The 26,867-nt window shown below is 33.7% G+C and overlaps 2 protein-coding genes, 1 long non-coding RNA gene and 1 pseudogene across 6 annotated transcripts; 3 read left to right on the plus strand and 1 right to left on the minus strand.

Moving 5' to 3' along the window:
- On the plus strand, nt 1–4,186 carry LOC112801501 (PHD finger-like domain-containing protein 5A). 4 transcript variants are annotated; one of them, XR_011882103.1, is made up of 3 exons: nt 2,192–2,522; nt 2,754–3,424; nt 3,610–4,186. XR_011882103.1 is itself a non-coding variant. In XM_025844271.3 (2 exons), exon 2 carries the CDS (start codon nt 3,660–3,662, stop codon nt 3,990–3,992), a length of 333 nt encoding a protein of 110 aa, XP_025700056.1. In that variant the 5' UTR covers nt 1–30; nt 3,610–3,659; the 3' UTR covers nt 3,993–4,186. The 4 variants fall into 4 exon arrangements, 3 of the variants coding, with proteins under 3 accessions (XP_025700056.1, XP_025700057.1, XP_072093318.1); XM_025844271.3 differs by lacking the exons at nt 2,192–2,522; nt 2,754–3,424 and adding an exon at nt 1–30; XM_025844272.3 differs by lacking the exon at nt 2,754–3,424 and having other exon boundaries at nt 2,375–2,522.
- Nucleotides 4,187–4,654: 468 nt separating this feature from the next.
- Nucleotides 4,655–9,227, minus strand: LOC112803512 (uncharacterized; annotated as a pseudogene).
- Nucleotides 9,228–10,320: 1,093 nt separating this feature from the next.
- Nucleotides 10,321–14,992, plus strand: LOC112801502 (phosphatidylserine decarboxylase proenzyme 1, mitochondrial). The gene is made up of 12 exons (XM_025844273.3): nt 10,321–10,679; nt 10,776–10,864; nt 10,986–11,039; nt 11,161–11,226; nt 11,558–11,618; nt 11,784–11,893; nt 11,986–12,236; nt 12,907–13,013; nt 13,513–13,580; nt 14,008–14,085; nt 14,241–14,369; nt 14,580–14,992. The coding sequence occupies exons 1-12, from the start codon at nt 10,529–10,531 to the stop codon at nt 14,739–14,741; spliced, it is 1,326 nt and encodes a 441-aa protein (XP_025700058.1). The 5' UTR covers nt 10,321–10,528; the 3' UTR covers nt 14,742–14,992.
- Nucleotides 14,993–21,694: 6,702 nt separating this feature from the next.
- Nucleotides 21,695–25,498, plus strand: LOC112801503 (uncharacterized). Its single transcript, XR_003201924.3, has 3 exons — nt 21,695–22,024; nt 23,481–24,728; nt 24,840–25,498. It is a non-coding gene; the product is annotated as an uncharacterized lncRNA (long non-coding RNA).
- Nucleotides 25,499–26,867: the final 1,369 nt, after the last annotated feature.

Raw genomic sequence — 26,867 nt, forward strand, 5'->3', positions numbered from 1 at the left:
CAAACCTTCACTTCTCAGTTCTCAGCATAGGTTAGCTCAACACCGCTTATTCTTATGTGTTGCACGGCAAAATTTTTAATTTTTCATGTTCGTGTTCATTTACTATATTTGTTTCAGCATAATGATTTTTGTTCAAGCTTGATCTCTATGATTCTGGATTAAGCAGTTCATCATGTATGTTGTTAACATTTCTTTTATTTAATTTTTTTTGTTTAATTTAAATGAATAAAGAAAGAAAATTCGAATTTGATGCTTTTGCAGAATGGATATCGTTGAAACAAAAGTGAAAATTGTATAAGTTCGGATTTTTTCAGTGTTGCAACTGTTAGTGGACGGTGATTTTCAGTATTAAGGGGGCTTTAGAGTAATTACGCTGTCTTAGGGCTTATTTTTTAAAATATGGTTGGTTTTTTTTTTTCTTGTCATGGACTCATGGTTTAGGAAATTTATTCAGTTTACAATATCAATCATGGCAACATCATCATTTCAATCACAATAATGATAGATGATGATCCGGATTTATCAATTTGAATGTTTTAGATTTGGGTTGTAGAGAACATAAGTTCAATGCGATTTTGTTTATTTTTGCTTAATCCTCTTATGTTGATATTTAAATTTAAGAAATGTTAGGGACCAACACTTTTTATTAATATTAGCTAGCATTTGGCCAATACTTTATTTTTATATTATTAAAATTTAAGATTTAGAATTTAAGGCTTAGAATTTAGGACTTAGGATTTAGAATGGTGACCAAACAATCAGGCAAACATGATAAAATCTTGTTGGTCATATAGCATTACTTTTTAACTTTTACTTTAATGATGTTATTTATCAATTTAATTGATTGTGACACATGTTTAGCCTTTGGACAATAGAGGTTAGAGTGTAGACTAGTCCATTATTTTCAATTTAATTGAATGTTTTGATCATGGATGATGTTCTTTCTCTCCCAAAATTTGTATATGCGGTGTCTAAAATGATAATATTTAATCTATATTTGTTGAAATAGAGGCCATCCTACTATCTGCTTTCTTGATATAGCATTTTCGGGGCTGGCTAGTCCCCACCGCTCTTCGGGTTACTATTAGGGGTGGTAATGGATAGGGTAAGATAGAGTTTGGATCTAACCCTAACCCTACTCATAAGTTGAGATTTTTGTATAAACTCAATCCTACCCTATTCGCAGGTTAAGAATATCTCAACCCTAACCCTACTTGCTCTTAATCTGCGGGTACCCGATCCTATCCGCGGGTTACCAAAAAGATGTAAAATTATTATATAACTTGATGATAATTTAAAATAGAACTGACTTTTATGAAAAGAAAAAGAGTATTAAATTGTCAATTAATGATCTTTTCTCAGTGGCTAAGAATCTTTTACATTTAGTGAGAGGTCTTTGGTTTAACACACACACACACACACACATGTTGCGGGTTGGTCGAGTAGTGTTGAGGTTCAATCCGCATTCTACCCGTCCTGCACGAGAACCCTACTCGTTGAGGATCAGGTTGGCAACCCTACCCGGTCGGGTTGGGTGCCCGCGAGTAAGGTACATGTTGCCACCCCTAATTACTATTATGATATCAAATTCAAACCATAGATTGAACTACTTAATGCTGTATCCATCATTATTCTGATTCTACCTTTGTTTCATGTAGGATTTGACCTGTGTTATATATATGGTTTAATAATAAGCCATTGTTTTGCATAAATATTTTATTTTTAAACAAAACTAAGTAGTTCATAAGCTTTGGTATTAATGCTTCTCAGGCTCTCAGCTTGCTAGGCCTGAGACATTAGTTCTGACTCCTCGCACTTCATATGTTCTTGTGATATTAATCTAATGATTAAGTTGCAAAGTTGTATACTGTGGTTTCTATAAATAATTGAACTGGTATATTTGTTACTTCCAGCGATGTACAGACAACTCGTTTAATAGTAATACTAATGGTAGGGGTGTTTAAAATGGATCTGGACCGAACAAAACCGATCAATCGAACCAACAAAACTGAGAATCGAAACAATCAAAAACCAATAAAACCGAAAAATAATGTTTTACTGTTTTTATGCGGTTCGGTTCGATTTTCGGTTCTAACACTAAAAACCCTAACCGAACCGGTAACTAAAAAATCATTAAAAAAACCATTAGTTAACCGAACCCATTAAGTAGCCCAATAGCCCATTACCCCATGGCCCACGTCCCCACCCCCTATCAGATAACCTAGCGTGCCCATTACCCCACTCCCACATCCCCCCGCAGCCAAAACTCTCAACGAAACCCCATTACCCTAACCTCCCAGCAGCCCCTCCCAGCCTCGCCGAATAGCTCCTCCCAGCCCCGCCAAATAGCGCCTCCCATCCCCTCTCATCCCCGCCGAACAGCGCCTCCCAGCAGCCCTTCCCAGCCACACCGAACAGCGCCTCCCAGCGCCTCCCAGCCCCTCCCAGCAGCCCCTCTCAGCCCCGTCGAACCAGCGCCTCCCAACCCCTACCATCCCGCCGAACTAGCGCCTCCCAGTCAGGTATTAATTTGAATAATTTCTATTCTACGTATTATGTATTTGTTGCTGATTGTTGTTGATTGTTCAGGTATTAATTGTTGTTGATGGTTCATTTATTTGTTGTTGATTTTTTTAAATTGTTAATAATTTTATTTTGTTTGAATTTTTGCTTCTATTTGAATAATTTTTGTTCTATGCTTAGTGTATTTTAAAATTGCTGGTTGTTGTTGATTGTGGTATTTGTTTATGCAGTTTGTTCACAGCTTCGCCACCGTCTCTGTCTCTGGCCTGCCTCTGTTTCGGCGTTGTCACAGATTTTAATATATGTTTTTATTTTTTATTGATGAAATTGCTATGGTTTGAATTCTGTTAATGTGAAATTAGGATTAGGTTTAGGGTTTGAATTCTGTAATTGATAAATTTGGATTGAGTTATATTCTTACTCTGAAATTGAAGTTAGGGTTTGTGAAATTGGGACATTTTAGGGTTTGGTCTCTGTTAAATGTAAATTTTTTTTTATTTTTTTGTTTATTTAAATCTTTTTGAATAATTAAAAAATCGAACAAATCGAACCAAACCAAACCGATATTAATGGGTTTGGTTTGGTTCGGATGGTTTTGACAAAAAAATCGAACCAAATTGAACTGTAGTTTTAATAAGCGATCGGATCGGATGACTTTTTTCTAATTAATCGAACCAAAACGCACCGCGAACACCCCTACTAATGGATACTTAACCTGTCACTTTATTTTTCTGGGATGTCAGCTAGATAAAATGGAAGTTTTATAAATGTATATATATTCGTTTCTGGTAATTAGTTATCTATTGTGATTATTGACTATTCTCATTATGCATTTTCCACTTACAAGACCTTGTTGTATCCAATCTAAGGAAGAAACCATTTGAGCCTATGATTTGAATAGGTTCGCGATTTTATTGCCTAATGCATTTTGCATACATTGTTGGCATTTGATCAGAAATTGCTAATTTACTCATCTCAACAATGAAGCTATCCCAATATTTTGCTTGTAGATTTGGTACTTTTACCTTGTTTTGCAAGTGATAATAGTATTTTACTGAGCTCCTTTTCATGTTATTCAAATTGCAGTTTGGTTAGAGGTTATCTATATACTCGCCATCTAGTAGGGTGTTGAGAATATGGCCAAGCATCATCCTGATTTGATTATGTGCCGAAAGCAGCCAGGAATTGCCATTGGACGACTTTGTGAGAAATGCGATGGCAAGTGTGTGATTTGCGACTCTTACGTGCGTCCTTGTACACTTGTCCGGGTTTGTGACGAATGCAACTATGGCTCATTTCAGGGCCGCTGCGTCATATGTGGAGGGGTGGGAATATCTGATGCTTACTACTGCAAGGAATGCACACAGCAGGAGAAAGATAGGGATGGCTGCCCCAAAATTGTTAATTTAGGGAGTGCCAAAACCGATTTATTCTATGAACGCAAGAAGTATGGTTTTAAGAAACGATGATGGTGTAAGAGTGAGATATTTTAATCTGTCTAAAACTGTTTTGTATGTACTTCCTGAGATATCATATTAGAACCGTTGGAGTTGAGACTTTGAGCAAAGAACTATATTTTCTTATGCAATTGTTGGTGATGTAAGTGCATAACTTGTTTACTTGGATCATGCAATTAATGGAATGATTTGAACAACTTCAGGTACTATGCGGTGAATTGTGTGCAATTTTGAGGGAAAGATGATTTGGTAAATGGATTAAGAAAAATAGTATTCATGCTGTTAAGAACACTATTTATTGTTTAATTTCTTAGTAATAGTAGTATGCTTTTTAATATTGCAGTGTTATTGTGTCATCATGTGATTGATACTCAAAGAAAGAAGGTCAAAATTAAGTACTCGCAATGAATCCTCAAGAAATTTTAAGAACAAATTCTGTTTTGAGATTTGAAAATTCTCGAGTTATGTTTTTACTAATTCTCGCATTAGTAGTACTAGTGTATGTTTCATGCAGGATAATAAACATAAAATTATATAAAAAATTTTATTGATTAATTTGGATTGATTGAGTAGTCATCTTGTTCGTTTGAGTAAGTCACTTGGCTGTGTTGCACTCCCAAGTGCGAAAGTAAGATGTAGCCTAGCTTATTATATGGTATAAAGGTAACAATTACTTGGTAACAATTTGCTTAACCATCACTAATTGCATGTTCAGCATTAAGAAGATTGAATACTTAGTAATTGAATAACATATTTGATGTAAGAACTAACAACTTCTATACATAAATTTACATTGTATTTGTGACGATTGAATATGCTTAAGGATTACAGAAACATCCTGATCACTGTAAATAATAAGTTAGTATCATCCACATTTCAGGCGCATTTCCCATCATTTTGGAGCTTTCAATAGTCTTGATAGATTTCAGCTTGCACGTATTGGGCAATCTTGGTATTGCTGATTCTAAGACCCCTTCTTTTTTACCAATACAAACAGAACCAGAACCACTTTTTCCATGATAAAATGTCTGATCTTTATAGTGTAATTGATGCCAAATTTTAATCAACTGATGAAAGATTCATTTTGATTCTTGTGCTTTGCCTGTGAGAAAATCAATTAGCAAGTTCATATATTCATGTCCATAGCATTCTTAACGTCAACCATTTTAGGGGATGAGACAAAAGAAAATGAGAAAATGATCGAAAGCAGGAAAACAGAAAACAAATTAGAAGAAAATATATAATTGATATCACAAGCACCTCAAACACTGACCTTCATCTTTTCCCACTCTCCTGCTACGCCACAAAAGCCGAATGGGTGTACCAGAAAAACCAGCATCAGCACGCAGTTGCCTCTCCATATAGCGGCGGTAAGTCTGAGGAAAAAGTTTTGCATCATTGACAAAGAACACAAATTTAGGGGGCCGTATAGCAGCCTGCAAGGGAACAACACCCAGCAAGAGTTTATTTGATAACAAGTAATTAAATTGCATATGACTTGTGAGTATGTCAAGCAGAAACAACCCACCTCACGATTGATCCAGTTGGCATTAATCATATAATTCATTTTCTCATTGGTAAAAGTTTTCACCAGTAAAATATATCATTCATAACATCTTAACAAATGCAAAGGGCAATACTCCGGCATTAAAAATAAAGGCAACAGGACAACAAACAGGGATTCATACAAACATCTAAGCTAAAGGCATACAATAGCAACTATTACAAGCATCATTACATGGACATACCTGTGTACAATAGTAAACACGCCCTCTTTTACCAACTCGTGTCCTAGGAGGAGGCTTAAAAGCCACTGCTTCCAGCACTACTCGATTTAATATAGAAGTTCTGAGTCTTCTTGATATCTCCTTTTCAACTTCACTAGCAGCATCAATAATCCTTTGTTCAAAAAAGCAATATGGAATCAGCAATTCTCTTAGAGGATCAACTCCAATAAAAGATTTCAATCCTGAGTAAGTCATAATATCATGACAAATATGGCACTAAATTATTGTCTACCTCCAAGAAACCTATCCACCATTATAATTGATCTAAAGCATTAAGTACACTCTATAATTTACAAGCATAACTCAATAAAATAGAGAATTTGCTTGAAATAGCTGAGTCCATTTCCATGAGCATAACTCAAGCCCTATAAATAATTTATGAAATCGTTTTGGTAGCACTAGTCTAGTATAGACAAGTTATGCAATGGAGATGATGTAACTACCACCATTCCTATATAGCAAACCCTAAATTTCAACAAAATATAAAAAGTTGGGCTCATTCACAATGTCAATTTCAAGCTGATATTTATTTATAAAGATGAACTCTGCAGAAGGGTGAACCTGTTTTTAAGGAAAAGATGGAGTAAGTCACAGAATGAATACAGCTGCTCTTTTCCTGATTTCGGCAGTATCAATAAGCTGGAATTTCTACAGAAAGAATACCAGAAGTCAATTATCATGTTGACCCAAAATTCATACAAATATAATTATGGTCCAAGTAAATTAGCCATATGAACCAAGTGGGAAAACCTTATAACTAACAAATCCTTCCTAGTTTTCATTCTCACAGCATAAATTCATAAAACATGTTATTGAGTAGTCATTAGCTTCACAAAAATTGAATTACTGGATAGTCACCAAAAGAATCAAACCTGGCCATCTGGTCCAGTAAATTCAGTATCAATGGCATCACATGTAGCTATTATCAATGATATATACAGAAGAAAATTCAATCTTCATAGAAACCAACCTCAACTTTTTGTAACCCTGAACAAAGAAGATCAAGAAGATCTCCAGTTCCAGTGCCTGATATAGCTGATAATTGAATTGGTTCAAACCTGATATAGTAGCAAGTAATATATGTCAGATTCAAAACTACTCATTTGCTCATAACCAGTGGCTTAAGCTTTTGGAAGAGATAGTTTTTAACACGGTATCAGAGTCTGCATTATTAAATGTTGGCAAAATTAATCAGTTCCATCTCAGACCTCAACTGGATCTTCAAACCAATCCACAAACAATTCATGCTCATTAAGGCAAATTCAAAACCACATTTAAAAAATGACATCAAAAGCAAACATAACATATTGTATATCTAGTCCACGATATCCATGCCAAGAGACCATAAAAATAAGAGTGTATCATGATCATGTTGAATTGTGTCTAATCATGCCTCAAGCATGTAACTTTCCCACCCAATGACTCACCCATGGAAGGGAATCCTCACAGATATAACTTACTCAAGGGACCAAAATTCATATGCCTGCAAAATTCCTTTGCGTGGAGATTCACACTTGTTAACAGCAAGAATGACACAGTTATCTGAGTAGTTTCTACGAAGCCAATCCGCAATCTCCTCATCGGCAGCCAATGGACCTGCCTGTTTAGCATAATCAACTATGATCTTCGGGTGATGATCAGGAGTAGTTTAATAAAACATGATCATATGACACACTTAATATACATAAAACCAAGATGTTATCAGTCATGACTCACAATAGACTCAATGTGAAAAAAATAAAATATTTTATGCAAGCATCAAAATACCTGACCATCAACGACGAAAACAATAACAGATGATTCTTCAACAGCTGCAACCACTTGCCTCTCAATCATTGATGGCATCCTGGCAACTGCAGCCTCTCTAGTGGCAAGCGGAATACCATCCATACCAACTGTAGTAGTAATAGCCAGATCTTCCATAACATTAGCTTGTGATTTTGAAAGAGTAAGAACCCCGCCTGTGTTCACCACCATGAATTCACGGTCTCCCCAGTAGGACCTACCATACAAGCGATCCCTAGTCACCCCAGGTTCGTCCACCACAATTGCCCTGTTTCCCTAACAATGTAAGCAGCAAGAAGACAACTTTAAAAACACAGACGAACTTTAATTCCCAATTTAAAGCTTAAAGAAATATCAAATACCCCAACAAGACGGTTGAACAAGGCTGATTTGCCAACATTTGGCCTCCCTACAATTGCAACTCTTGGAGAAGGTTGTCAGGGATCTGCCATTCAAATCAGTAACCTCTTTCAAAACCTATTTTATTTCAATGTCTTAAAGATATTGATCTCATAACTACATACAATCATGCAACTGCTCCTGTATTCTCAGATTCCTCCAGAATATAAAGAGTTCCATAATTCAGAAAACAAAGCTGAATGTTACCCTGACATTGTTAGCTCCCGTTTTACCCCTCTTGTGTCTTTTAGCTGTTTGCTTAATATCATTTTTCTCGTCATCTGAAATCACCAAACACAAAAAAAAAAAAAAAAAACACAAAGAAAAATAAAAATAGAGTTACTGAGGAGTTTCGTAAATAAGAAAAATGAAAAGGAGAGTTTAAAAATGTAGAGTGACCAATGGTGAGAATGCGAGAGAGAGAGGTAGAGTAAGCTTCGACAGCGTCCTTGGCTTCTTGCTCTAGCGCGTTGACATCAAGCTCCTCGTTTTCATCTTCATTGTCAGTGTCGGAAAATTCGAGGTGGTCGAGTTTGTGGGACGGTTCGTGGCGGTCGTGGGTGGTGCGTAGGGCGGAGCAGGGGTGTGTCCGACGGGAGATGGAAATAGTGGAAAGGAAGGGAGGGGAGAAAGGGAATGAGAAAATCGAGATCAGGGTTTTAGGGATGGAAGTGGGAGCTTGCGGTGGGGCTGGGGGTGGTAGAGCTCTTTGCTGGAAGGGATTTAATGGTCCAGAACGTTTAAACCATTTAATGGTCCATAATAAAATATATTTTTTAATTTTTTTAACAACGGCTAAATAATTTTTTTTTAATTTTAATTATAAATTAATTTCATATATTTTAATTAATTATAAAAATTATTTTTTAATTTATAAATTATTATTTTATTATTCATCTATTATGTTTATTAACAATAAAAAATAAAAATAATAACAAATTAGATCTTCCATTGATCATACTAAAACTTTTGGTTATTTTGACCTGATTAAAGTTTATATTTGATCCGTGACGTTCGTTCGTCCAGGGTTGTGAAATCGTGTTTCATTTCGAATCAATCGATTAGAATAACAAAATAATCGATTGAATTTCAGGTTTTCCATAACTCAATCGATTGACTACAGGTTGTTATCACAAAACAATCGATGACTAAAATGTAGGCTTTTAATAATTCAATCAATTGCTTATACACCCAATCGATTGAATGCTTGAAAACAACCTGAGGTCTCACAATTCAATCAATCGATTGGTTGTGTTACCCAATCGATTGAATTCATTAAAGCGATATGGATTTACCAAATTTAATCGATTGAACACTACAATGAAAAGATTGATTGGACCTTTGCTGATACTGTGAAGATCAATTAATGATGAACAAATATTGGATATTAAAAAGACAGATAAAAGATGAAGAAAAATTGGAAATTAAGTAGATGGATATCCGAAAGAAAAACAATAAAATTTTTTATAATAAAAGAGATTGATACAGAATTTTCTCAATTGTAGGATTGAATAATTGGAGATAGATTATTCATCAATTTATAATATTAATATTAAGGAAAAGATATGATTAGAGTATCTAAATCAAAATAAAGCTTTAAAAATTGAAGATAGAATTTTAAAGATAAGATAGATGAATAATAAGATAATAATTTTTTTTAACGATAAGAAACGGCATAGTACACAATTGAATTTGGCAAATCCATATTGTTTTGATGACCAATAGATTGAATTGTGAGACCTTGTTTTCAAGCATTCAATCGATTGGGTGTATATGCAATCGATTGAATTATTAAAAGCCCACATTTTAGTCAATCAATTGACTAAAATGTGGAGACCAATGATTGATTTTTGCGAAAACTATGCTGCCTTGTGATAATAACCTGTAGTCCAATCGATTGAGTCATGAGAAACCTGAAATTCAATCGATTAATTTGGAAAGAAACACGATTTCACAGCCTTGGACGAACGTCACGGATCAAATATAAATTTTAATCGATCGGAATGACCAAAACGTGAAAGATCTAATTCGTTATTGTTTTTGTTTTTTATTATTAATAAACATAATAGATAAATAATAAAATAATAATTTATAAATTAAAAAATAGTTTTTATAATTAAATAAAATATATGAATTTAATTTGTAATTAAAATATATTTTATTATGAGACCATTAAATAATTCAAACATTCTAAAACCATCATCAACCCAAATTCAAATCACGATTTAATACCAGAAAAACTAAATTAAATTTAGTCAATTTGATTTATATAAATTTATGTTTAAAGACACGCACGAGTTTTGATTTGAGACTGTCATATAATATTAAAACACACTTGATTTATTAATGTTATTTACCCCTTAATTATCGTGGTTAATAGAAAAATTACACGCAATTCCAGTGTGAATATGGATAACCATCAAATTTTTTAGATAATGATGTCTCTTCTGTTCTGCCGCGGTATTGACTCTTAGAGCATTAGAGCAATGAGCGCCGCCAACTTAGCATTTCCCTCCTCTGCGTTCCGTCGTTGAAGCATAAACAGACCATCACAGCTCAGCTCAACTCACCGCAAATATGAAATATAGGGTTTCGCACAGGTTCCCTGTGCTTCCTCGCCATACTCGATTCCTTAACCACACTCGTTCGTCCTTCACTTCCTTCGCAAAAAGGTTTCAAACTACTCAAACTCGAGCTTCCATCAATGGGGGAAGTGGAAATTCTCAAGGTTAGTTATTGCTTCTTCAACTATCTGAATTTTATTGTGATTTGTTACGAAGTGTAAGCTCCTAACCTTTGAGCTTATTGCTGTGAGAATGTGCAGGGGATTCTTATCTTGTACCTGGTGCAACAGTAGCTACCATTCTCATGCTTGGTGTTCTCCATGGCCGTAGAATGTATGATGACAAGAAGGTTCACACTTATTCACAAGTTTAGCTTCACTTTTGGATTCTACATTTGTGTTATCTTCTTGCTCGATTAAATACTCCTATTATCTGATTTGTGGATTATGGTTTTCATACCCTTGTGCCAGACTGAAGAGATGCGTGATAAAGGAATTGAGATTGAATTCCAACCTGATGTAAAGGTAAGGTAGAATTTTTCGCTTTCTGGCTGTTGTCCATCTTCCTAGAAAGGGAAAATAAATATGTGTATCAAGGCATTTATTTAATTTTGGTTATTTTACATGTGCGCTATGTCATCAATAGGCGACATTTTTGAGATTATTGCCTCTGCGTTCAATTTCTAGATGTTGGGGATTCCTGACAAGCTTGGTAAGAACTCAACTTTTATGCCTTCGGTATCTTATTTCTTAATTATATATATTCAATGAGTTGTGAGCTGTATTTTTACAATTATGTGCACAATTTTGTTTCTGTGCTATTGCTTCTGCTAGTAAGGGTGGGAAGAAACAACTTTCTGAGTAATTACAAGTGTAATAAAATAAATCTTTAAAAAAAATACAAGAACATAAATTATGTTGCGTGTCTTTTCATAGCCTTTATTGAATTTAAATGATTTAAGTTCTGCATATTGTAGACAGTCTTGTATATACTGTGTATTATATCATTATATGATCTTTACATATTCAGCAAAATTTTCCAGGAAATCCCAGTGTGGTTAAGGCCACATGTCTATAGAGCTTGGGCTCGGGCATTCCATTCGGGTACAACCATTTTTTTTCTTTTTCCATTTGTCTGAATATTTTTGCTATTCTTGTTATAATATGCTGCTATAGCTATCATGCAATGAAACTGGCCCAAATTGTTCTTGATAAACATTTATCTGATAATTAGTGTAAAGATGATCCTAATTCCTGTTGACATGTCAGATTTGGAAGAAGCTGCTTTGCCTCTAGACAAGTATGCCTCTTTAAGGGAATTTTTTGTCCGCACTTTGAAAGAAGGTTCCAGGCCTATTGATGATGATCCGTTATGTCTGGTAACTGGTAACAGCTATTTGAAATTAAAAGTTTTCATTTATACCATTTTGTATTGATACATAATCAATTAGGCCAAATCTATTTTCTTCAGGTTAGTCCTGTGGATGGTACAGTGTTAAGATTTGGGGAGTTAAAGGGATCTGGGGGAATGATTGAACAAGTTAAAGGGTTTTCATACTCGGTATTTTCTCTTCTTGGTGCAAGCCCTTCCCTTCCAACAAAGGTTGATAGTGAGGTGCAAGAGGAGCAGAGCGAATCAATGACAACAACTGAGAAAAGCAAGAAATCATGGTGGAGAATTTCATTCGCTTCTCCAAAGGTCTGGGACCCTACATCATCATGGTAATTTTTTCTTCTGCCTATATATCTCAGAATATATATATATATATATATATATATATATATATATATATATATATATATAACTTCACATGATTGTAAAATGTGTTTTAATTTTCGTTGAATTCAGTTGAACAAAACCACTGATTCATATATTTTTCTATACATCCTACTCAAATTGGATCCTAAATGTCCTTCATGTTTATACTCTTAATTCTCTATTCATGATATATATGCCTCGTTTTCATTAAAGGATTTCTTCAAATAATAGAAACTTCTGATTTAGCAATATCTGCAACTGAAATGAGGTCAACTGGATGACATAAGACGAGGAGTGTGAGAGTGCTTAATACCTTTTTCAGGGAAAAAATTATTCTTTTTTCTTTTCTATAGTTTAATCTTTTCAAGATATTAATTGTGCTTCCTGTCTGTATGGTTCTTGTTATTATCATACAATCATAAAGGCCTGTGTTGCCTGCTCAGTTCAGAGGCCCGTATTTCATTTTGGGATATATTAGGTCTGTTACCTAAAATGCTACTAAGTCAACCTCAAATGCATATGACTGTTCTGTATTGATGTTCTGTGGACCTCCAAAATCAATGTATCTGCTATTTATTTTACTCTACAATAGAGAAGGTAATGACTGACACAACAAAAAATTTTCTTTTGCAGCCCAAAGAGAGGTCTCTTTTACTGTGTGATTTACTTAAAGCCTGGTGATTACCATCGGATACATTCCCCAGCTGACTGGAAAATTCTTGTTCGCAGACATTTTTCTGGTAAACGATCTCAAGCATGTCATACATTCAAACAACTAGAGAATAACACCTAGTATTAATCTGTTTTAGCTTGGAATGGAGCAACCTTAGGATGGATCAATAGGAAAATGGCCACCTACACCCTGAGTGTCAAAGTGAAAGACCCTAAGGCTGCATTTGGTTTTGGTGTCTGTGTCTATGTTTCAGTGTCCTGCCTTTATAAACAAACGCAGCCTAAGTGAACATCGAGAGGATTGTTGAGGCATATGAGCCATTTCATTTCAATTTGTTCTTCCTTCTTTTTCATTTTACTTTCCCACCTTAATGTTTGATTAATGTTTCCATAAGCTCTGCAAATGAAATTATCTCTTCAATGTGTAAAATATTGAAACTAGTAAGCAAACATAATGTAGTAGTATTGTTGATTTTCAAGTTTTGCATTTGTTGGTTACGATGTGGTGCACTAATTTGTTAATAATTAGTTTGTTATTAAATTATTTGTTTGTTACTTATTTTGCAGGCCGTCTTTATCCATTGAATGAAAGAGCTACAAGAACAATCAGAAACCTCTATATTGAGAATGAGAGGGTAATTTATATCTAATTTAAATTGAACTTGGAACTTTATACCTTAATCTCACCCCACATTTTCACCTACTTATTCGTGCCAATTAAGCACATTGACATATTAACTTTATGTGGAAAGACTTGCTCTTGAAAATGAACATATTCTTTATGGGGCCAAAGAAGCTAGGAGCTGTTCCAGTTGGTCTGGGAGTGTGAGGCACTCTTTCTATAGCAGTAATCAAATTATTGTTTTGTTCTAGGGAGGTCCGATGTGATATTTATGTGTATTTCATTACTCCATATAAACTTTTGGAATTTTCCTAATTTTGTCATTTGCCCATTTTATTTACTATGCTCTTCTAACAATCTAACCATGAGTAACCACCTTCACTCTGAGTTACGGTATGATTGGTCACCAACTGTGTCTTTACTCTCTATAAAATGGTCAGGTTGTTCTTGAAGGTCTCTGGCAGGAAGGGTTTATGGCACTTGCTGCAATTGGTGCCACAAATATTGGATCAATTGAGGTGTGTCTATAGTTCCTTAAGGATGTAATAATAGTATAACATTCCATTACAATGAGCAACTTCCTGCAAGTTCATTACCAAGAATGTTAGAAAGTGTTTGGGTTTTCTGTTACTACTGTCCTGTTATTGACTGGATTTCTTCATTAAATTGGCAGCTTTTCATTGAGCCCGAACTTCATACTAACAAGCCAAAAAAGAAGTTGCTACCTTCAGAGCCTCCTGACGAACGGGTTTACATAAGTGAAAGTGAAAGTATTGGTAGGATGCTCAAGAAAGGTGACGAGGTTAGTAGTTGATCTAATTGTCTCTTAGAATTTATGCGCATGTGTCAAACTTAAATAGCATCGAACTGCAAATTTTATATAAGTAGACAGATTTTAGAGAGGTGCTTTTGAATTTTGATCCTTTTTATTTATGGCACTTGCACTCCTTGTGAATTGAGAGCTATTAGATAGATTTGGTATAATGTAGTTCATTGCTTTTTTTATTCTCAGTTTGCTGCTTTCAACATGGGATCGACAGTTGTTCTTGTTTTTCAAGCTCCGATTCCAAAACTTGTCCATGAGGATAATTCATCAGAGGAGTTCAAATTCTGTGTCAAACCTGGGGATAGAATTCGTGTTGGTGAGGCTCTAGGGAGGTGGCATACTTCATAACAAGCTAACTTTTGTGCATTTGATTATATTTATTAATCAACTCCATTTTGAAGAGAAGGATAATCGTGCCACGTTTGGATGTGTTCCATATCTAATCCGTGACACTGTTAATTTCCGCAATTGAGATTTGAGAGATCTCTATTTTGAAGAGAAGGTTAATCGAGCCTTTGCACGGATCCTTTGTAATTAAGTATAGCACAAGTTATATCAACAGTTTTGAGACATACGTGAAAAGAAATTGAAGTTTTTCATGGCTGAGGTTTTCATGGCTGAGTTTTTTCATGAAAGTTTTTTCATATCTAGATGATGCCCAAAATATCTCAACTCTCAAAACTATGACAATATATACACACATATATTTGGGTCTAAAATCAGTGTACAGTCAATAACTTGTTTATCTGAGGGATTTGTGAAGCGCAAGTGGTGGTGTTAGATGGAGCTTAATTCCTACTGCCCTATCAAAATAAATAAATCATCCAAAAGCAAATCCAAATATTTTCCTTTTGTAACTGATATGAGGAAAATCCATCAAAATTTGGGCAAGAGACACAATGTCGAATTATAATAGTAAAAAATAAAAACTGGACAAAGCCATCGAGTTCATGATCGGGTGACAAAACAAAACCCCTGGAAAATTTGGCATTAGCATTTAAAATTGAACTGATCCTATATGTAATGAAGCTCTCGTGAATCAAGAGTCACCTCAAAAGAAAACTTGTGATAAATCCAAAGTCCATTAAATTTTAATATTTCATCGTCATCATCCGTGCCTTTACATCAAAACTTTGTTCCTGGAACGGCAACACACCACATCAAGGTTAGCCACAAAGGCCTGAGCCAGCCACACACGACATACCTCATAATTCAATATTTACCATGGCGAAGGCTTTTTATAAAAAAATTAGTAGTACTTTTTAAAAAAATAAAAAATAGTTTAATTGACTTAAATACTTTATTATGATTTAAAGTATTCAATAAGTTCAATAAACAATACTCCTTCTATCTTAAAGTTTAAATATAAACAATTAGATATTTTTATTTATTTAATTTAATATTATTTTATATTTTACTGTTTATTTAATTTAATTTTGTATATGATAAAAAATAATAAAATATTCAATAAGTATTAATATTATTATATTTGTATAAATTGATAAAAAACATTTAATAAATATTATAAATTTTAATATTTGTCCTTCTAACTTCTTCTTTACATATTTTATAGCATATATATTCAAATTTTTATATAAAATAATAATGAAAAATCAAAGAATTGGTGCATTTTTTAAGAGGAATGCTAATATTTAAGAAGGAGAACATATAACTTTTATAATATCAACACCTGCTAGATAGTTTTTTACATTTGATGAGTTTGACCTTAATTTTTTGAAACGAGATCCTAAAAAACAGTTTTAAATTTGGCAATATCACTCAAACTAGAGAAATGAGGTTAGACGAGTTTATCTTAAATGAACTTTATATCAAAAACATATTGACAATTATCTTTTATCTGATCCCCAAAATTTTGTTGTTTCAAGTTCCGCCACTAATATTTACCCAAGGGTTTTACTATCTGTATTTTAAAGACATTGATTAAATATACTATAAAAAGAAATATTTTAATATTTTTGATATATTCAATACATTAAAAAGGTAAAAAAAATATTTTTATAATAAATATCGTTAAAATATTTTCTTTTATGTTATACTTAACCAATACTCTTAGAATATAGAATAGCAAAATCTTTCTTCTAATTCCAATATTTTTAAAATTTAACCCAGTAATGAGTTAATATTCATTTTAATTCTTAAACTTGCAAGCAATCATCAATTTAGTTCCTAAAATTTTAATTGGTTTTATTTAGTCTTTAAATTTTATAAATATAATTCACATTAGTTTCTGTTACGCTAAAACCTATAAAAAGATGCAATTTTACAGAGTACAACATAACACTTGACTGTACATGTTCCGTAAACGTTTGTGTCTAAAATTATTTCAAGACTAACATGAATTATTTTTGTAAAATTTGAAAAATTTTAAAAATTAAATTAAAGTTGGAATGCAAGTTCAAGAACAAATTAAGTATTACGGAAACGTTGACCCTAAAGTAAAATATGACGAGTAAACGACAAAAATAAATAAATAAAATCACAAGTGTTCATTGGAAACAACGTACGTCTATTTGGAGTATTAGGAAGATGGAGGGAGGCGCTTGTAACGGAACATGATGCAGGCGACGGGTAATACGACTCCGATCATCATTACGACAGCTCCGGCTAAGTATCTGAATTGGCTTGGAGGGGCCACTTCTATGAACCTCCTAATCTGCATTTCCAAATGCTTATTATATGATATGAATTGAACTGAAAACAAAATATTGATCTTTCTATTGTTAGATCCATAATAAAACCGTGACTTGCATGACTTGCAGTTGCAGGCATTGTCTGATATATGAAATCGCTCGTTCCCAGTGCCACTGCCGTGTTTCAATTAGCTTAATAGCTTTAGTTAAAGGCAAACGCCGCGTTTGAGATTCGTTAGTTCGGGTTAGTTATATATACAGAATTACAGATTCACCGTCCTTTTACAGATTTATTGCCACGCACCAGTGGCTCTTTTTTTTTTTTTTGAAAAATACTATTTTAGTTTCAATATTTAAGTTAAATTTTAATTTTTGTTTCTAACGTATCAATGTTTTATTACTGTATTAAAAATTTTAAATAAGTTTAATATTGTTATACCCTTCAATTTGACATAAACGATGAATACTTAATAGAATGAGTCACGTAAACATTAATAATATTACTAGTTAAGTTATATATTTTTTTATAAATTAAAAAAACTAATCAATTTTTTTTATAACACTTCTTTTTCTTAATTTTATTTATACAAAATTTTAAATTTTAACAATTAATCATTAACATTTTAACAAATCAGAATTCTATTTAAAAATTTGTCTCAATCAATCACAGTCATTTCACTGTTATGATGCTTCCTCGAATAAAATTAAGAACAATATTTTTCAAATGCTCGAATGTGAAAATTAAAATTTATAAACTAAAATGTACATAGCATTGTAGACTGGAATGTCAATTCATAGTTTCATTCACGTTTCGGTAGTTGAAAGTTTATTATAAGAGTATATATTAACGTTTTTATTTTTTAGAAAATTTCATTATGTCGAGATTCTTAAATTTTGTAAAAATAAGAGATATAAATTTTTATCTTAATTAATTACGTTATTTTTACTTAAACAAATAAATCTTAAAAAATGTAATAGAAAAATCTATATATTTTACTTTTATAAAGTTTAAAAATCTTAACATAATAAAATTTTTTGAGGACAAAAACGTCTGATTCAAAATTTTTTTAAAACCTATTTAAATATATACTTCTACTATAATATATATTTTTATTGTGGCATAATTTTAATTATTTGTAAATTACTAATAATTTAATCTCATTTGTTGATACTAATATTTAATGGATGCATTAAATTAAAAAATAAATATAGTTATTTAATTTCTCTATTTATAACACACCACATTTATAAATTTTTTTAAGTGACAAAAACACACAAAAAAAAATCAATCTTAAAATTTAGCTCCATCGTAATCAAAATTTATTATGACCCCTAATTCAAATATAAAAATTATAACTTTTAAAATATTATTTAATGTTTTTTCTTAAATTCATTTCTACAGCATTTGCTCTTATCGGTGCACCTTCAAATCCACAAAAAATACCTAAATTTGGTTGGCATATTGTCATGTTGCAGATTCAATCTGACGTCGTAGTATGTTTTAAATTTGGAAAGAAAAAGAAAGGTGAATACTAAAAACGGATGTCCAAAAAGAGATATATAAGAGATGTAGATAAGAACTCCAAATATTTTCACACCATGCCCTTAATTAATAATAGGAAAAATAGTGTCAAGGAACCAAGGATTGGTAGTAGGGTAGTGAGAAACCCAAGTAGAATAAAAAAATAAAACTTGAAGCCTTTTCAAATGGAAAAGTCTAGGGGACCAGCAATTTTATTGCATTTTATATGTAATCAGCAGAGAAAGGTGAGCCATTAGATAAAATCTCACACCAATCTCACACTATCAAATCATCATTGATGGCTAGTTAATAGCTACCAATCACAAATGTTGCAAGATGGTTTCTGAATAAGATATCAACACAAGAAACAAAAGATTTAGAAAGGCTACCAATGCATGAAGATGTGAAGGATGCGGTTTGGAGTTGTGGCTCATCAAAGACATCGAGACTAGATTATTTTAATATGTTCTTCATAAAGGAATATAATCATACAGGAATTCAGTGAGTCTATAATTACGTTCTTCTAAACGAGTTTTCTTTCAAGCAAGTTAAATATGACATGGGTGACACTGGCTTTAAAGGTGAATATAACAATAAAGAAAAATAATTTCTGACCGATTAGCATGATCGGATGTATCTACAAAGTAATCTTAAAAATCATGATGAAAAGATAAAGAATGTTATGCCAAACTTAATGAGAAAAGTCTAAACAGATTTTGTATAAGACAGGCAGATTTTCGATCTCATAGCTTGTGAAACGACATTCTGACTATAAAAGAATAGGAAAAAAGGAGCAATCGTGAAACTTGACTTTCTGCAATTAGATTTTTTCTGGGGTACCAAGAATGAGAAAAAAGATTACCAACTATAAGCTAGAGTACAATCCAAAAGTTTAAGGAGCATGGAGGTCTTGCAGTAAGGGATATAACAATTAAAAATGTAGCTTTATTATTCAAATGATGATGGAGGTTCACGAATGAAGATAAACCACTTTGGAAGAGGATTGTGACATCATGTAATGGTTAACAAATGAACAAACTGATTGGTGACATGTTAGTGCCAAAATCGGTTGGTCCATAGAGGGACGTTATAGAAGTCATTAGAGGATGCTAGCCTGAAAGAGATGACACTTAAAGGGCTAAAAATGTGTGTAGGAAATGGTGAAAATACTAGATTTTAGGAGGATGTTGTTGGGAAAAAACTAAAATTTAGACAAGAATTTGACAGCGAAAGTATTAAAAATAATTTTTTTATAATTTGTGCAATTAAATAGACAATACCAAAGATACTCTAAGTAGCAAATATATTGACATAAATTAAAATATTAGACAACAAGATTTTTATCGTGACAAAAAACTCACATGACCTAATCCAGTAAAATCTTTCACTATCAAAATAATTGGTATATAATCTATCTTTTTAGTAGAACTAGGAAATCTCAACAATTAACACAATACATCATCAAAACTGATAGAATCAAAATAAACCTTCCACAAAGTGAGTATCTCAAATCAGACAAAAAAAAGGCAATACAACTAACAAGTTATATCATAATGTTCAACTCTACACTAAGAACAATATACTAAAATTTCATAAGAAATGGAGTAAGTTTACCAATTCAATGTGTGAAAAATTGGACTATCCTTTTTCCTTTTTTTTGTCCTTGTCGTTGCCAGTCCTTTTCTCTCTCTTCCTTTTGTTTTTTTATGTGTGTTAATGCAAACACACACACACTCTCTTTTTTTCTTTTCACCTTTAATGTGGCAAGCCACTTTTCTTTCTTTTTTTTTTCAATTTAGTTTGTGGGCCTTACTTGAGTTGGGGATTCACTAACGATGTCACCTACTTATGGAAAAATTTTTTTGAGACTGTTTGCTATATCCATACAAAAATCTGCAATGATCTCAGAATGTGATTTTTGGGATGCGTTGAATTGGAATTGGAATTAGAACTGAAACTTTAGGTAGAAGACATGCTTCTTCGAATGAAAGTGTAAACATTGCGAGGATCTTAACATTATTTTGCTACATGTGTGTTGTTATATGTGCAAATACAAAAGATTATTCGGTGTAGATATTTTCTTAAGATCGATGATATTCAGTAAAATCTTTTTTGAAGACAGTCGAAGGATCAAAGCTTGGAGTGGTAGAGTAAAGACATTTTTTTTACAAGATTTGGAGAGGAGCGGTTCCATTGAGAGTGAAAATTATGGTCTGGTTTGCATTGCTTGGCAGATTGAACACCAAACAAAGGCTTGTAAGGCTTAGTATCATTGATGAACGTGAAGTGAAATGTATTCTTTGTAAGCAGGTGGAGGAAGACAAAAACCATTGTAATTACATTAAAAATTTGTGGTGGAGTGCTATGAAATTAGGTGGTATATCTTGGGTAAATCCAAAAAGAGATGATGAAAGATCTTTTTTAAAATTGGTGCCATCAACAAGCCAAAAGAATGTTTGGAAAAAACTGGTTAAACCTATTCTTTGCTATAATATGGTCAACATGGAGAGATAGGAACCGATATTGTTTGATAATAAGGTGATAGCATGGAAATAAGTTTAGGAGATCACATGCATTAAGCCACTGGAAGGAGTGGAATAGTTCTAAAAACTATTCTAAGAAATGGAAAGAAACTAGACATCTAGAACTAAACAAGATCATCAACTGTAACATTGTTTCAAACTATAGGACATGGTGGTTATGTTCTAATTATATCTAGGAAAAATATATGTTTGGTGCCTATTTGTGGGAGATCCCATTAAGCCACTGGAAGGAAGGAGTGGAATAGTTCTAAAAACTATTCTAAGAAATGCAAAGAAACTAGACATTTAGAATTAAACAAGATCATCAGTCGTAACATTGTTTCAAACTATAGGATGTGGTGGTTGTGTTCTAATTATATCCAGAAAAAAGCATATGTTTAGGTGGCTATTTGTAGGGATGGATTTACTCATTGAGTAGTTGGGGCAGGTATCCCTAATGAGATTCTGAAAAGTCTTGAGTAGTTCTTAGTAATAATAGGGACCAAAGTGGATTGTTTTTATCTTGAAGGGTCGCATTGTCATTCTAAAAAATAGATAGGGGCTGAATTGGTAGTTCACTCTTCTTAGTAATAAATGTTAGTTGCCCCCACTACTGGATTACTTTTGACCCCACTTTCTCAAACCCCTAACCCTTCTCCAGATCTCCTTCTCCCCATTTTCAATTTTCTTTTTTTCTCTAGGGCTCCAGGCACGACTCCACTTTCTCCACTCTCCAAAGTTACTTTTGCCACTCGCCAAGCTGCCAGTATTACTACCATGGTGCTGCCTTCGCCACTCCGTTTGTTCTACCTTTGCATTCCTATTTGCCGACCGGCCGACCGCAGACGTATCTCGCCTCTTTGTCTCTCAATTCTCGAGTCTCGAGTCTCGCCACTCTGACACTCCGTCATCGTCTCGAGTCTCTCTCAAGTTTTGGTACATAGTACATTCACTGATTCATTGCTTTGCTTACTTGAGTTGCTTCATTGTTGGATTTGCTTCACTACTCTGCTTCAATCTCTCAATTTTGACACAGATTTTGTGAATTATGATTTTCGATATAATTGGCTCTGGTTTGTTAGTATTATCCTGTAATTGCTAATTTTATCTCATCATTGATTTTGATATAGTTGTTTGTTAATTGTGAAATGTGAATTATGATTGAATTAGGAATTTAGGTTATTGTTCTCGTGATATAATTTCTAGTTTGGTTTCATTGATTTGTTTGTTAATTGGTTGTGTAAATGTGTGTATTGAATTGTAATTAAATTAGGAAGGATATTATTCTTTGTTCTTGCTAGAAATGAATTTGAATAGCTTATATTTGTGTGTATTGAAGTACTATTGAATTAGGATATACTCTTTGTTGCTGTTGGAAATTAATTTGAATCTTTTATAGTGGTTCTTCTTATTGGAATATTGAATTATTTTACAGAGATGAATACTGAATTGATTCTTTGTATAGCTTGTCTGAATCCAAGAGACTTATTATTTGTATTTGATAAGGAGTTGATCCAATTAGTTCAATTCTATCTATTAGAATTTTCTCCAATTCAACTTTTGGCATTTGATAGTCAATTTGAGAACTTCATATTAGATGTGTGTTCTGATGACTAATTCTTAAATTCAAATGGGATTGGTGCTCTTTCTCAGCAATTTGTTGAGACTCAAAAAAATATTGTTTATCCATTAGTATTTCTTCTTTTGAAGTTATCTTTAGTTTTACCTGTAGCAATCGCATCAGTTGAAAGAATTTTTTCTACTATGAACATCATAAAGAGTTGGCATTGTAACTATATGGGAGATAAATTTTTAAATGATTGTTTAATGACGTATATAGAAAGAGAGATATTTGATTGTATTGATAATGAAAAGATTATTCAATCTTTTTAAAATATAAAATCTAGAAGAATGAAATTCTAAATTAATTATTATTATTCTGAATTATTATTTTATTATTAATTTTTTGGTTAGATAATTTGAAGAGTAATCATATTTTATAATATAATAATACAATTATAAAAATTATTATCATATTACGTATTTTTTGTCCCCACTGTCAAAATTTTCTAGATCTCTCAGTGGGTATTTTCTTGATAGAAATTGATACGTCCGTTATACCTCATACCAACATCCCCTATAAATTGGCAACGTGCTAAATAAAAGCGGATAATACAGAATCTTTTACCCATTCGGAGAAACTGTTATACCTGATCTCTGAGATTCACTAAACCACGATCGAGTCAACTAACCTATATGGTAAAAGGAAAAACAAACATAACAACTCTATAAATACAAAAATCTAAAAACGAAAAAGGTATGATATTCATTTTAAATATCATATATCTCATCTTATACTCATTCTGACTTGAGCATTGGAGTGCCCTTGCAGGTGCCCACCGCCGCTATTCTTAAGAAGCTGACGTATACCTCACCCAGCCTAAGCAAAGGCGAGTTCAAGCATTGAGCAAGGCGAGCTATACCTTGAAGTCGACTATCTACACAGGAATATTTTGGCGCCCATCGTGGGGCCGAAGTTTAAGCTAACCCCACCACTTCCTCTTCCATTTTGTTTTTACCTCTTTTTTGCAGATCACAGCATATGGCAGAGGAACAGAGCAACCCTCTTCCTCCCCCCCACCCAAGCCAAACTAATGGCCATCAATGAATCTCTATAGGCAAAGAACCAACGAATGGCCGAACTTTTGCATCAAAGGAAAAACAGTCGAAGCAAAGGGGAAGAACACAAGGATCTTGAAAACAAATATGAAGAAGGCGTTCATACGTCGGAAGCTAAGCCCATAGTGACAACCACTACGAAGCAAATAGTAAAAAGGACCAATCCATTTTCAAAAGACATTATGGACTTTTAGATGCTTAAGAAATTCACCCTACTAACAACGTTGAAACCTTATGACGGAATCAACGATGCCAACATACATGTCACCAAATTTGATACAATGATGTTTATAAATGGTGCATCTGACCCAATACTCTGTTGTACATTTCCTACCTTTTTAGATGGTGCTGCCTTGATCTAGTTTTCTAACTTGGCTACAGGATCTATATCAAGTTTTGATGAGCTTGCAAACCTTTTTTGTCAACAACTTCGCTGCCTCAAAGATTTATGTGTACGACTTAGACTACCTTATCACCATAAAGCAATGACAACATGAAAGCCTCAAAGACTACATGACGAGGTTTGCCAAAGCAACCATAGAGATACCTAACCTCAACCCAGAAGTCCACATGCATGCACTAAAAAGAGAGCTCTACCCCAGGAAGTTCCAGGAAACTATAGTTGTGACAAAACCAAAGACATTGGCTGAGTTCCGAGAAAAAGTAACGAGCCAAATCGAAATAGAAGAACTCTGACAGATCCGAAAAGCAGAGAGGGGTAACCCTAGCAGAGAGGAAGATAGAAGGAACAAATATCCAAACAATAAGATGGACCAAAAATCCTTCAAACTCACACTAAAATTTGACACGGATACCCCTTTCATCACCAAACGGGAGGACATCATCAAAGACATCCTGTACTCCAAATTGATCAAACCACTAAACAAAGCCGGAACCTATCAAGACTAACAATATGTAGATGATGAGCGGATAATTTATACGCTTTTTGGCATTATTTTTAGTACGTTTTTAGTATGTTTTAGTTAGTTTTTATTATATTTTTATTAGTTTTTAGTTAAAATTTACTTTTCTGGACTTTACTATGAGTTTGTGTGTTTTTCTGTGATTTTAGGTATTTTCTGGCTGAAATTGAGGGACCTGAGCAAAAATCTGATTCAGAGGCTAAAAAGGACTGCAGATGCTGTTGGATTCTGACCTCCCTGCATTCGAAGTGGATTTTCTGGAGCTAAAGAAGCCCAATTGGCGCGCTCTCAATTGCGTTGGAAAGTAGACATCCTGGGATTTCCAGCAATATATAATATTCCATACTTTGCTCGAGATTTGATGGCCCAAACAGGCGTTCTAAATCAGCTCAAGAATTCTGGCGTAAAACGCCGGAACTGGCACAAGAATGGGAGTTAAACGCCCAAACTGGCACAAAGGCTGGCGTTTAACTCCAAGAAAAGTCTCTACACATGAAAGCTTCAATGCTCAGCCCAAGCACACACCAAGTGGGCCTGGAAGTGGATTTTTATGTCATTTACTCATTTTTGTAAACCCTAAGCTACTAGTTCTCTACAAATAGGACCTTTTACTATTGTATTTGACATCCTGGAATCTTTTGATCATGTTTTTATGATTGAACCCTCTTTGGGAGGCTGGCCATTCGGCCATGCCTAGACCTTGTTCTTATGTATTTTCAACGGTGGAGTTTCTACACACCATAGATTGAGGTGTGGAGCTCTGCTGTACCTCAAGTATTAATGCAATTACTCTTGTTCTTCTATTCAATTCAGCTTATTCTTGTTCTAAGATATTCATTCGCACCCAAGAACATGATGAATGTGATGATTATGTGACGCTCATCATCATTCTCACTTATGAACGCGTGCCTGACAACCACTTCCGTTCTATAAGCAAACAAGACTTGAATGTTTATCTCTTAGATTCCTAATCAGAATCTTCGTGGTATAAGCTAGAATTGATGGCGGAATTCAAGAGAATCCAGAAGGTCTAAACCTTGTCTGTGGTATTCTGAGTAGGATTCAAGGATTGAATGACTGTGACGAGCTTCAAACTCCTGAAGGCTGGGCGTTAGTGACAGACGCAAAAGAATCACTGGATTCTATTCCAACCTGATTGAGAACCGACAGATGATTAGCCGTGCTGTGACAGAGCGCGTTGAACATTTTCACTGAGAGGACGGGACTGTAGCCATTGACAACGGTGATGCCCAACATACAGCTTGCCATGGAAAGGAGTAAGAAGGATTGGATGAAGACAGTAGGAAAGCAGAGAGACGGAAGGGACAAAGCATCTCCATACGCTTATCTGAAATTCTCACCAATGAATTACATAAGTATCTCTATCTTTATTTTATGCTTTATTCATAAATCATCTATAACCATTTGAATCTGCCTGACTGAGATTTACAAGATGACCATAGCTTGCTTCATGCCAACAATCTCCGTGGGATCGACCGTTACTCGCGTAAGGTTTATTACTTGGATGACCCAGTGCACTTGCTGGTTAGTTGTGCGAAGTTGTGATAAAGAGTTGAGATTGCAATTGTGCGTACCAAGTTTTTGGCGCCGTTGCCGGGGAATTAAATATCCTAACTACAGTTTCGCATTTGTTCCCTGCAATAACAGTGCCAAGTTTTGATCCGGCAACAACACCAAGTTTTTGGCACCGTTGCTGGGGATTGTTTGAGTTTGGACAACTGACGGTTCATCTTGTTGCTTAGATTAGGTATTTTTCTTCAGAATTCTTAAGAATGAATTCTAGAGTTTCAAGGTGATGTTCTTATCATCACCAAAGCTGATTGATTTTCATCAATTTAGCTCTTGAATGTAATGTCGTGCTGAAGCTTGGCTAGTCATGTCTAATTTCTTTAGACTAAAGCTTTAGACTAACATTGCATGATTCCTGGAATTCTCATTAAGAATTTTGATATCTTTATTTTCTTCTCCATATAATTTTCGAAAAATCCAAAAAAATTACAAAGTCATAAAAATAAAAAAATATTTTATGTTTCTTATTTAAGTCTAGTGTCTCATTTTAAGTTTGGTGTCAATTGCATGTTTCTGTTCTTCTTGCATTTTTCATGTGTCTTCATTGATCTTCAAGTTGTTCTTGATGATTTCCTTGCTCTGATCTT

Source organism: Arachis hypogaea, chromosome 5 (genome assembly GCF_003086295.3).
Source record: "Arachis hypogaea cultivar Tifrunner chromosome 5, arahy.Tifrunner.gnm2.J5K5, whole genome shotgun sequence".
Taxonomy (NCBI): domain Eukaryota; kingdom Viridiplantae; phylum Streptophyta; class Magnoliopsida; order Fabales; family Fabaceae; genus Arachis; species Arachis hypogaea.